This window comes from Drosophila mauritiana, chromosome 2L (assembly GCF_004382145.1).
Source record: "Drosophila mauritiana strain mau12 chromosome 2L, ASM438214v1, whole genome shotgun sequence".
Taxonomy (NCBI): Eukaryota; Metazoa; Arthropoda; class Insecta; order Diptera; family Drosophilidae; genus Drosophila; species Drosophila mauritiana.
In genome coordinates, this window is record NC_046667.1 from 5,671,541 (window position 1) to 5,684,831 (window position 13,291).

The 13,291-nt window shown below is 42.0% G+C and overlaps 2 protein-coding genes across 4 annotated transcripts in view; one reads left to right on the forward strand and one right to left on the reverse strand.

Annotated features, from left to right (window-relative positions):
- Nucleotides 1–13,291, reverse strand: part of LOC117140415 (beta-1,4-glucuronyltransferase 1) — a 33,409-nt gene that overhangs the window by 9,161 nt on the left and 10,957 nt on the right. For all 3 annotated transcript variants that reach the window (XM_033303304.1, XM_033303313.1, XM_033303293.1), the window contains exon 3: nucleotides 11,943–11,962. The gene's annotated coding sequence lies outside the window, so the exon portion shown is untranslated. The remainder of the gene's footprint in view (nucleotides 1–11,942; nucleotides 11,963–13,291) is intronic.
- Nucleotides 7,994–8,859, forward strand: LOC117140424. Its single transcript, XM_033303329.1, has one exon. It carries the CDS (start codon nucleotides 8,085–8,087, stop codon nucleotides 8,730–8,732), a length of 648 nt encoding a protein of 215 aa, XP_033159220.1. The 5' UTR covers nucleotides 7,994–8,084; the 3' UTR covers nucleotides 8,733–8,859.

Below are 13,291 nucleotides of genomic sequence, written 5' to 3' on the forward strand. Positions count from 1 at the left end.
TTAGCCCATTCAAAAAGTTCACTCGATATCTTTGCTTTGTATAAAGTTTCGTGGAAGTTATAAGTGCAAACCTAACCAAATACATTGCTCATACGCAGCGTGTGCCACAGAAAACACAATTCTCAAATGCAAAGAACAAAACGGCAGGAGTATCACATAAAAAAGAAAGGCGACCGAAAAAGTCAAGAAAATCGATTGGTTTTGACCTCATGGACGCGTAACACAATTCGGAGCTCCCTTTTTTTGCTGCCAACTGGCAGCGACAAATACTGCGATGATGGGTGCATTGGCACTAATGTAGCTTTTGGCCCAAAGAGAGCGTCGAAGGAAAGACGCGGCGAAAGCGAAAGGCAAACAAACACGCCACGAATTAGAGGGTAGGTGCTGCCACGGACCACCGATTTCGGTCGAGACAGAACCTTGTACGGGTTTATGTATATCGCCAGCCAGTTTTTGCCTATTTAGCGACGCCAACTATCACGCGATCAAAATGTACAAAAAAAAACTGAAGTTATGAAGCAAAAAGCCAATAAATTGCTGCAACACCCAGATAGTAAGTAAGTAGCAAACAAAGTTTCTATATACAAATGTTAACACAGAGAGAAGGAAATTGTGTTGAAATCTGTGAAGATAAGGGTATATGGCTATAGGGATATCATATCTATATAAAGTACGAATTTCAGATACTTTTTAAGGCTGAAGTAAAGCTTGCTGAACCCAAAGATACTACAAGATAGGTAAATATTTGTTATTTAACACGAGTTCCGTCCTGGGTATTATTGATTGCAGCAGCGCCAAAGGTCAACAGTCTCTTAACTGCCAATAATATGTCATTGCATGCCATTATGTCGTAGTCAATTGCACCCGATGTCCGCTAACTGATGTCAACGATTTTGTTTTCCCCTGGACAAATGCTAAATATAAGATGGAAAATATCGAACGCAAATGCGTGACATTAATTCGTATAATGAGCGACAGTTGGCGGTATGGGAAAAGTTGGCAAGAGGCGAGCACACGCCCACAACAGGACAGGTGCGAATCGATTATCACTTCCGTGGGCGGGGACGAGGTGGGGCGAAGATTGTAGCTGTGGCAGAAAAAAAGGAGCTGGAAAACTTAATGCGATATGCGTGGGCGGACCACGTTAACCAATCCACATAGATACATTTCCCCACACACACAGACACACAGAGGTTTGGTCGCAGTTTGTTAGCTTAATTTCATTAATTTCCCGTTCGCTGGGTTGTGCATTTTTACAGGGTATTGCAGATTTAGCAAGACCCTGTTCTCAATTGGATAACTCATTTGATTTTGATTACATTATTATGTTATGATAATTGTGCAGTAGGGTATATTACATTCGGTTTGACAAAGTTAAACTCTAGCTAATTGCTTAATTTTCGAAAAGTATTTCAAAGGGCATTCACAAGTTCATCTCTGTGCAAATATTTTGCTGCCCGCCCCTTGTGAATGCGAAAACATCTGAATTTGATGTTCAATCTGCTGTTGTTGGCTTTGCCGCTTCTCGTGCGGCCTGGACTAATGTCATTTTCATTATCGTTTACATGCATTATGTGATTTTCCCCGACTAATGGATTGGTCAGAGCGGACGCGGTGTGCGGAAAGTGACGCAATCGTGAAGTCGGGGAGTTAGGAGCCAAACGGCGGACCAGGTACTCGAGATACTCGAGCTGTTATTGTCGGCTGCCCTAATGAAATTTCTCGTTCAATTGTTGACTTACATGATTACCACTCGGTGAGAGCTAATTAGCAGGTACTTTGTGCAGCAGAAGAAAAACAGAATATTATTCTAGCGAACTGAAAGCGTTTTACGTGAGCATGGGTGTTCATTACTTCGCTCTGCTGTCGCAGGAAGTGAAAACGAATTTCCATCACGCGCACCACGAATACGGTATGAGTAGAAGGTGAGTGCGTTTGCAGAACAAAGTCATGATGACAACGAACGCAGGACGTGAATGGTGAATCGTGAGTCGCGGAAAGTGGAAGGACCCTAAAGCGCCTTAAAGCTGGCAACAAGCTACAACGGCGCTAAAAGCCGGCAACCAGGATGCGGACACACTCGCAGACTTTTATTTATTTATGCGGACGGCAACCAAATGGAAAAGTGACAGCAGTGCGAGCACAATTGCGTTCAACATTTTCGCCGTATACGTATACAGCTTTTCCGTATGCCAGACGTCTTCTCCTTCTCGCTGAACCGCACGGAAAATGCGAACGAGCAAGAGATGAAGACGAGTAGCTCGGCTATCAGATACCCACTACTCGCAATTTGAGCAAGTATATCTTAATTGCTCACCAAATTTTAATAAATGTTTGGATTGTAGATGAATATAGTTCTTAAAAAAGTTTAATACTATTACTATCTATTTTCGTTGTAACGCTTCCTGCTGCATATTTGCGAAGTAGTCTTGTATACCCCTTTTATCTACAAGTAGCATGTATTAAAATATTGAGAGGGCTGAGCAGCTATCCCCCTTTTACAGCAACATTTAATATCACTTGTTGGTTTTTGCGCACATTTCTTCCACATCGAGTTGCAAGGGGCGAGGGAAAAGTTTTCGGGCAGGCTCTTTTGTACCCTTGTCATTACAACAAAACAGCTAAAGGCACTACAATCGGAGTATTAAGGATGGTTATTTCAACAGCGATTTTTGTTGATCTTAAAATACATAGTACTGGAGTTTGCTTTAAAATTGAAATATAAGTACTTGGTTTAAAAACCAAAGTTCTAAAGTGAAGTATACTCTCAGTTCGTGTATAAAATAGGGCATAAAATCACCTTTACACAAAATCCATTGGATTTATGTAAGCCACTTCACAACTTTTGTAACTTTTAGCTAAATATTTATCAGAACAATTAATATTCATTGTAATCAGTTAGCAAACAAGTCGGTGTATCTAAATATTCGTTCCAGTCGACTCAGCATTATTTATTGTTTCCTTTTATTTTCTTACAAGCTTTGTTTATGTGCAATACCGATGCTTTGTTATGCGAATGGTGTGTTATTAATCCTATCAGAAGCGATTTCAGCCAACAAAGCATATTAGACAGGATGGCCAACCGATGGCAAAGGAAAACTCAATGAAGTGGAAACCAAACAAATATGAGAACCCACTCGCATAGTTTATCGCAATAGATCTTAGTGTGAAATTCTGGCAAATGTGATAGAATGCACATTTATGGGTTATTAGTAAAACGAGACGTAATGGGGCATAAATCGCTGATTGCCTCAAATCGGATCTGGTAAAATGCAATTGGAAATATAATCGCATAGCTACGTGTGCTGTAAAAATTGTGGCTATTTCAGCGGAGTTACCAATGGTTTCTCGGATATTTGCGGTTAAAAATATGGACTGCCACCAGGAGGAAGTCGATTAGGAAATTATTTTGTGGGAGTGATTGGCTGATTGTGCGGCGGTATATGGCTGTTCCATTTATATAAATTACGGCCAACTCGTTCAAGGGCAGCCTGAGGTCATTAGGTTAATTTAAATTATTGTTTATTCGAGCCCTAGAGGAATACAAAAGCCTGTGGGCTTTGTTATAATGTTTAACTTTTACGGCCCTTTAGTGCGTTACTTCATGAGCTCATTAATGGCAGTGACGTCACATAAAGACGCTTTTAAATTAAATGCGCCGGCGACTAATAAATGTAAGAGTTCCTGTGGGAATCGAAAAGTATCTCAGCTACGCATCTTTCGGTGCTAATTCCGCTATGGGCGGACTTCAGCTAATCACCTGCATGCAACCGGCAATTACAACGCCTGTTAATAGAGGCGATTTACGCGTGCTTGCCCCGACGCCTGATTAGCGAATGAAGACATTAGAGGAACGCGTGCCGGGGGCGAAGGAGGCACCGTATGGTCATAAGGCCAAGTAGGAAGCGTTCTGGAGGCAGCCACGTCTCTGGGACTCTACCGACCAGCAGGCAACGGCGCGAACGGATCCTCATTTCATGCGCATTTAACTAATCTGTCATCTAATCCGCGACTGCATCTTGGAGAGCTCAAGGAGGCAGTGCCAAGACTTCCACTCCTACCTCCACCGCAGTGCACTTTCAGAAAAGTTCAAGCTAAACAGAAAGCTATTTGCCTTCTTTATTTTGCCAGTATAGTGTATTTTTTAAGTGAAATGTTATCTATCCAAAATGTATATGCTTAAATTGCTGGAAGAAGGCAAGAAATGGGTAGCGAATTATATACAGAGTGATTAAAAGAGGCATTATTTTCTCTACACCCATTTTTATTATAGCGCTTTAAAGAACTTTATCTTGAGACCCTGTTGAAGCTCGCTTTTGATATATTATATTATAAAACTAAAAGAGCGAAAAGTGTAAAGTGAGCGGTGTCTTTCGCCGGCAATTACATAAACATAAAAGAAACAATTAACTTGTTGCCATAAGTTGCACAACAAAACAAAAGCCGACCGCTCCCTTAGCAGGAAACGTTATGGTTGCATTTTCTTAATAGAAAATTCTTGAATGCAGTTTCGATTGCCTGACAGCCGATGATAAAAGAAAGAAATCCCCAGGCACAGATCCCAGATCCAAATGGTAGCTTCGCTGGTGTTTTGTGTCGGCTACTTTGCTTCACAGACGAGTGCTTCGGAATAGCTCTCTTTCGCTGGACTTTATCAGTGACCATTGTTCACCCATTTCCCAGATGGAATCCGAGCTCCTATACAGCAGCATAAGTATCAGCAACCGAAACAGCGGCATATAACCAGCAGCAGGCATATAAGATAATATCCCATAGTTCAGGCGGAAGACGTGGTTCGGGGTCTGATTTTTTCTGTATCCAGATCCATGGTCCACATGGTGGCATGTCCAAACATATGTGTGCCATGTGCTGCTCTAATCAAAGCGGCTTCCATTTGCTTGAAAGTAGGGAGTGGCCAAGCTTCCTCAGCAAGATATAAAATTTAAGTAGGGCTTAAAAATGGGCAAAGAATTACCATTTGCGTAAGGATAGTCGGCTTGCATTTAAGATGTTTAATTTATTAAACAAATTAAAGGATAAGGAGTTTAATCTTATTCAACTCGTATGCTTTAGCTTTAGCCTTCAACTCACTTATAGGGAAGTTTTATTTTGCATTTGTTGCTTGGTGATTAGCTCCACCCTAAAAGATTTTTACAACTGGCAATTAAACACACAAGTTGGGTCCATGGTCCATCGACCGTCGAGGTTCGATCAGCTTGTTGGTTACCCTACACGAGTAAAGGGTATGCTCGACGCTTTCAAATGTATGCTGCGCACATGCCGCCAGCTAAAGTCTCGCACTCCTTTTAGTTGAGTAACAGGTATGTGGTAGTCGAGGCACTCCATTATGGCGCACTCGTCTCCTTCTGTCTGTCTTGCCTATTTATGGCGCTAACATTACTCAGACGCATGTCGCTGGATATTTGTTTTTGTTGCTGCCGGCCGTACTTGAAGCCGAGCGGAGACAAGCAATTACAAAGGCAGAAACCTTGGCTTTGGCTTTGGCTACGACTTTGGCTCCAACTAAGCCACGTCCGAGAAGCAGCTTTTGCCTTTGCCTCTGCCTTTGACTTGGCCAGCGGCTTTTCTTTTGGCATTGCGTGTTGCGCAGGCGCACAGCGTTTTCTGTAGTTTTGCTGGGACTTGTAGTTTGATTTTTAAGTTTTTTTTTTGCCACCGGCTGCCGAGGCGGGCTGGCCCCAACAATTTGCCATATTTATTTTGTTTTTATTGAAAATAATAGCTGAGTGAGTGAACGCTCAAATGGCTGACTGAATAAGTGCCTGATTGAACGAACAACTGCGCCGTCCTCTTCTGCTTGGCATCTTCAGTAGTCTTTCATAATTTATGGTCTTTTAAGATTTTAAGCAAATGGATAATTTTACCGGTGAGCCTTGAAGGCCATTTAGGCTAATGAAGGTATTGGAATCGATGGGCAGAGACTAGGATTGACTAGATCGTTTAAATAAACAAAATACATAATCAACATCGAAGAACATCGTAGGCAGACTAGTCGGCAATTACTTATTTGCGGCACTGTTGTGCTCAATTGCATATTTCATCTTTGGGAAGACAAGCAACCAGTTTTATGATTCAACTTGGGGATACGACCCTACTCACAATTAATTTATGCTGAGCATCATTTACTCGTTTTCAGCATAAAACTAATTAAAAAGCCTTGACGCTTACTTATAAAAACTAAACAAAAAGCACACATGTCATTAAAAAGTTGATAAATTGCCTTTTCTCGGATTGTGCGTTAGTGTCTACCAGAGAAAATGTTAAATTTGATACGCGGGATTAATTAATCTTTACAGCTTAGGTTGTAACTTATGTTGTAAATAATATGAAATCATCAAATGCTAAAATTACTCACTGCTAAAACGGGTTGTGATTGATAAAGCTTACTATGTAAAGGTAATCACTCGAAACTATTTGTAATTTCTGATAACAAGTTCCTCCTGTACATTACAATGGGCTGTAATTTTGGATCGGAAATGGCTCACTTATTAACCATGTTTAGTAATCAACTTAGCTTTTATGGCCAATCGCGCTAAAGAGTTAATATCCAGATTTCAGTATACGTAGGAAGAACACCTGCAGTACCCGTGGCTTCCCGAACGACTATAAAACTCATAGAATTACTTTCTCGGAAATACTTAAGCAGAGAGATTAAGCTTTAAGTACCCCCCACCCCACATACCTCTTCTCCTACTAAGTACCAAGGCAATTTGATTTATTAAAGATCTTACACTGGCCACCAGGCTGAGTACATCAAAGTCATGTTAAGCATATATGTATATGTCGAAGATACATACATCTATCGGTGGAAGGTGGAGGGGGCAGGCACTAGCTGTCTTGGCCATAAAGATAAGCACACCAAAATGGTCTTTAAGTGGCAGTGTTTAGAGAGGTCTTAATGAGGCTAAAAAACGAACACAGAAATTGTCACATTTCCCGGCCAGCGGAGGGGCGGGCAGAAGGACGGGCACGCCAGACAGACAGAGTAACTAACTGAGTAACTCATGATCCCCCCACGATAAGCAGGACCGCCACACCAGAGGCCACTTAGGCCAGAAATGTAACATCAGGCTAGCCGCAGCAGAAATTCAAACTTGAAGATGCATTGATAGATTAACCGCACTCTGGCCAGTATCAGATGCAATATTCCGTTCCCATCCGTGACAGGCGTTGCAAGAGTATCGATTACCGACGCGCTATGGGGGCATTTCTCATCGCATACCCTGCGTTCTTGGAAAACTATTTTTAAATAACTATGTGCTCCCTAATTGGATACTCATTGGTCTCTCGTCTGCTTCTATGCGCAACTCCACTGGCCCTGGCCAGTAAAAATAGCACTGCTGTAATGAGATGAACAAAAAATATCGATGGACGCGGTTGGCCTGACTATGACATACCTATAACTTACTGCGTGCATACTCAAAGGTCGTGAATGAAAACGAAATATTAAAAAACAACTCGCTTTTTAAGTAATAACGTAACATTTAAAGTACTCGCAGTCTGAAGAATTCCATTCTTCTTGTTGAATACCCTCCCACGATCAAGGGCCACAAGGATGTAAAGTAGTGAACCATCTCCACTGGACAGCTCACTTTTCGGGCTGTCATTAATGGCGCCGCTCGTTTGGCCTACAAACCAAAAAAAAGAAAACTACTATGTACAGCTAGCCAGAGAAACAAAACGAGTTCTGTGTTCTATCTGTGGATTCTTCTGCGGCGTTTTGCGGTCCCCGCCTTTTGGGTGGTGACTATGAAATTGAGCCAAGCCGCCGGTTCTCTCTGCCGGCCAGCAGGCAGCATTAAGTTGGCCAGGCCAAGGAGGAAGTTGCAGCGCAATTATGCGGAGGCAACGCCCGTCGATCCCAGGCAGCGGCAGTGATTTCAAGGCTCGGTGGTAAGTGCCATCTTGTGATACATAGGTGCTTGTGGGAACGGCGCTCCGAGTTCGAAATCTTTGAGATCATTGTCATCGAGTTGTTTCGCATTTCAAGTATTTGTAGGCCTCTGACACCTCAACACACACACAAAATTCAAAAGTGATTTCTTGCCGACTAAGAGGCCGCCATGCCAACCTTAAAGTTGCGTATCGGTCTGCCCTCGAGGCGAACGATGGGCAGCATCTGCATCTGCGGAGCACTCGCCTCCATCTCGGGCCTGGCCTACATGCGCTGGCGACTGGAGGACCGTGTGCGCCAGACGGAGTTCTACCAGTTGGCCATTCAGCAGCTGCGCCAGCACAGTGGAGCCGTGGGTCTGCTGGGCGAGCCCATCAAGGAGTCGGGCTTCAATCTGTCCAACGAGAAGAATCGCTGCGACGAGGACAAGGCTCAGCTTCAGTTCCATGTCCAGGGACCCAAGGACAGGGGCACCGTCTATTTCTGGGCCTCTAACAACCAGAAACAGGGCTGGCTGATCGATCGCCTGGAGCTGGAGACGAGGCAGAATCCGAACACACGCTACCTGCTCAAGAAGCCCCCGAACTACTCGCTGGTCAGCAGTGATGGTGATCCGGATCCCCCCAATGCCGAGTCCACCGAGGAATCCCAGCAGCCGCAGACGCCGCTCGAGCCGCAGGAGCAGATGGAGATGGAGGACAAGGAGCAGGAGCCGACAGTCCACCAGCACCCGAGTATTCAGAACAATCCTCCGCAACAACTGCATCAGCAGCGCGGTCAGGAACCAGTGCCCCACGTTCACACGGCGGAGGGCTGATCAAACCGGGGCAACTCTCAGGAAGAGCTTTTCATTTTGGCCTCAAATATCTATATTATAATTCAATTACTCAGTGCTTTCAGTTGACCCAACTAATTATTCATTAAAGTATATTGGTTTATAGTTACTTGGTGCATTTGGTATTGAACTTGAAACAAGATATTTTGTTACTTCAAGTAACCAAGCCAAATTGACCACAAAATGAAAATTTATTTTTACAAGGAAATCGCATAAATAAAAATGTCTGTGTTCTAGAACCAGTGAAGAGGAAAAGTTTTAATTTACTTGAAATGATTTTTGCGCATGAATGCCACTCACAGAATTTCAGCAATGACATTATTTTGTTCTAGCATTTGTTGGTCTGGCAAAAGGGTTGTGTAAAATGAGATAAATTTGATTTTATTTAGATATTTGCTACCTATTCTTAGCAGTTTAGTCTGTTGCCTTTCTTTGAGAAGCGGCATTTACAAACGTATGAGATTTAGAATAAATAACTGCCACATATTTTTTGGGGGGACCCTGAAAACATGTAGAGCAAAACTCTGAAACGATTAGGGGGTGCTTTTGATACGAAAGACCTGTGTCAGCTATGCTTTTCGAGATGCAGGCATGCGGAAAAACTAAACAAAGCATGTAGGAAAAACTGAATTTATTGTATTTACCATTCGGGCAATGTTTCCACTTAGATACGTTTGCAATCTCCAATACTCCTAACGTAGTTTATTGCTTCATTTGGGGCGCTATCTGGGGTGCGTGGTAATTAAATTCGTGATTTTTGTAGTTTCTTTTCATTGCCAGTTTCCCGCCTTTTTATTCGTGGCAATGTTCGCCTTCCTCGAGATGTTATTAAAAAGATAATCGCAATCTTAGACATTTTATTTGCCGCTTTTTCCCTCTTTATTTCGTGGAAATTAAATAGCGGCAGAGGAAGGGGCCAGCTTGCTACTTCTTGTTACCTTGAGAGTTCAACAAGCTAAGACAAGGAAGCAACAACAAGTCACAAGCAATTAAGGCACACAAACTTAACTCCGAGGTCAGGCAGGTGACCACCAGTAGTAGTCCGGGGCACTGGAGATGGGAGATGGGTAGCTTTTGTTTGGACAATTAAATTCGGCTCGAGGAAGGAGAAATATTCATATCTTTGTGCGTGTGTTTGCGAAAGGTCGCTGCCGCCTTTGTTCACTCGGTCATTAAGCATTCGATGCAGCAAATTGAATGCAAATGCCATTTATTGCGATTTTGTGTGTTGTGCTCGTTATGCCATTCATTCTCATTCGGCAGTATACAAATTATGAATGATAAAACATTATTGTAGGCAAGCAAGTAAATAGATGAAAATCCAGAGCAGAACAATAACATTATTTGATACAATTACCACTTTAAAGTTCAGGATTTTTTAACATCCCATTTGCAACTATTCATTTGTTGTTTTAAAGCTCAATTATCTAGGTCATAAAGAGCTGTTTGCAAGTTTAACGAACTCTCTACAATAAACTTTTAATGTATTCGCGCTTATCTTATATTCATTAGCTTCCGTTCGAGTATCTTTATTTTGCGTAGCGAAAAAAGCAATTGAATTTACATGGAATGTGTTCGAATGAGTAAAAAACAATACAGTCGAAAGCAAACCGAAAGTCATTGCGAGAGAAATCTGTGCAAATGAAGAAAAGGTGTCAAGAACTTTATTGACAAGCAGTCCTCAAGCTGCCAGGCATTCGAAGAACCGAAGAACCATCATACAAAAAACCCAGACCGCGACCCAAAGATCTCAAGATCCCAAGAAAACCCGTGTAGGAAGCAAAAACTGCGAACAAAACGCCAAACAAACTTCAAACGTGACAAACAGTCAGATGGAAAAAGGCACAAATAGCTTTTTTCCATCTGGCAAATGAAGTACGTGAAAGTTTTTACAACTGGGCTGGCTCATTTTGGTTCATTTTTTAATCCAGTTTAATATTGGTTCGGTTTCGCTACTTGTCATAAAAATCGACCGGACCAATCCACACTTATTGAGTTCAAAGTCACACAATCCGGCCGCGTGCAATGCGATTCCAATACAAAAACTAGTTCCCCATGTGGGGGCAGCAGTGAATGAAGTAAGCGATAGGTCGACATACTTTTCGAACTCACTGTCATTGGCGGCGAGTAAATGGAGCAAAAGCGACATCGCAACTGGGGGCTTATAAGGAAAGTTGGGTAGGAAAGCGACTTAAACCGCAGGCGTAATTAGTGCTGGTTGGTATATTATTTAACACTCTAATTGGCATATAATACATCACTTTGTAAACGTATAGTTTCTAAGATTACTATGCTACACTATACTAAAGTGATATCATAAATATTCAAGACCTCTGAACCTAGACTATTCAAAACTCGGTGGCCCATGCATCCACATTTCCACTATTCCACTTCACGTTTATGGCCCAGAAACTCATTTGCAGCTGACACAAACGGCGATGGCAGTCATCCAAGTCAGTTGCAATGAGCAACTGGGCGCAATGGAAGTGGCCAGGCTGGCTGACTGGCTGGCGGAGATGGGTGGTTGGCCACAAATGCCAGCCATGGTCAATATCAGACGCCGACGAAGAGGTCTTCGGGCCATTCCAGAAGACATACATATAATGCGGAGGAGCGACGTGGAAAACGTGTGACACAAAATATCACTCTCATTTGGCGATGATGTTGCTGATAATCATGACTATGCGGCGGGGAATAGTGACGGTTGTAGTAAGGCAATTGCATTTATGTGGATAGTGACGAATGTCAACGGCACACGCTAATTAAGGTTAATGAAAACGACAAGCCCGGCTCAACAAAATAAAGCATGACAACAAACTGACGGCGGTGATTAACGAGGACAGCTAACTAAATTGGTAGTCTTTATGTTTACTGCCGGATAATCCAAATATTGGTATTACCTTGCCCCACCAACTAGCGAAATTAGCATAGAGCTTTTTGTTTTGCTGGTGTCGGCGTCAAAAGTTTTCGACTGTGCTTATTTTAAATTTGGCACGTACTTCTGTTCAATATAAATTGGGACCCCCATAGCCTCAACCTACATCTCAAAACAGACTCTAATCTCAGTAAAATATTAGTTTTTTACTTGAAACAGATGTTTACAGTAGATTCATTTTAGCCAATTCAAAAGCTAAGCGATTGTGGCAGAAAACTAATCTTCAGATTGAGTAAGACAAATTGGCAAACACTTACCTAATTTATTTTGCTAGTTACTGAAAAGACAGAGAATAAGAATAATTAGTCATATGCAATAGATGTAATTAGTCATATTCTATATATTCCATATGTTGTGCAATCTTAAACGTACATTTAAGTTAGGTAACTAGTTTTTAAATGGATTTTCAAATCCGTATTCTTGCCAAAAGCAAGCTAGAATCCCCAGCACTCTCGCATGCAATGCAAACAATGGATTTTGGGTTAGCTACACAATGTATCTGAAATAGGCCTCTGGCCAATTTCTACGCAATGCAGACGAACCGTTAAGATCTGCTTTAAAATGCAATTCAGCTGCATTTGGTCTGTTTAAAAATTGAAGCGCCAAGGAACACAAAGACGGTGTAGAGTAAAGCAAACTGCCTTTCTGCACAGCACATTTTCCCCGTCATCGTCTGCTGAATAAACGGTGCCCTGGGGATGCAGTGCAGCCAGGACTCCCTGCCCCAAGATATTTGCACGTTAGCAGGTGTGTACTTCGGTCTCCTTGAGAGGAGTAGACGGAGCTGGCTGAAAGGAAAACAAAGCAATTCAACGCTTTTTTGAACCTAAGAGGTTTAGCTTGAAAGTTTGCAAATGCTTTTCACCCATTTTTGCAAAGATGATAGTTTGAAAAACAAACGCAAATTTGTTCCGTTTCATTTTATTTGAAATAAGTAATTCGTGGTCACACATTGTGCTGCATTTTTATACTTTTATGATGCAAGATGGTTTTCTTAAAAGCCGCTTGACTGAACCTCCTTGCTCCCCATTGAATCCATAGAAGGGCTCATCACAGCTCAGCTCAGTTGGTCCTCGCCACTTGACTTCTCGAGTAGTGATAGGATTACGGGTGGGGTTGTTGCAGCCAGAGCAAACTTAACAAATAAAGTCATTTATCTGTTTTGTCTAGAGACATGGAGGAGTTGGATGCACCCAGGCCGAGTGGAAGCCATAGGTCAAGAGCACTGTGGTTGAATAATACGATTTTCCCAAAGTTCCTTGGAGTGGAAACTTTAAAAATGCATATTTACTTAAGGTAGAGAAATTCACTACAATATTAATACAAATCAAATGAACACAATTTTAAATTCTGGGTAGCCATAAGCAAAAGTAATATTTTCTTTGCAATTTCCACAGATATATAGCATGTTAACTGTCGCAAATAACTTACAACCAGTAACTCGGAAAATTTGTGAAGGAGGGCCCCGCACAAATGTGCACATAACTCTTTCCAAACATCTTAAAGGACAAAGGACCAAGTTGCAGTACCTAGCTACAAATTTCAACAATCGCTCACACTTTTTAAAATGCAAACATCATGTAGTTAGCTTATGATATCACTTTAA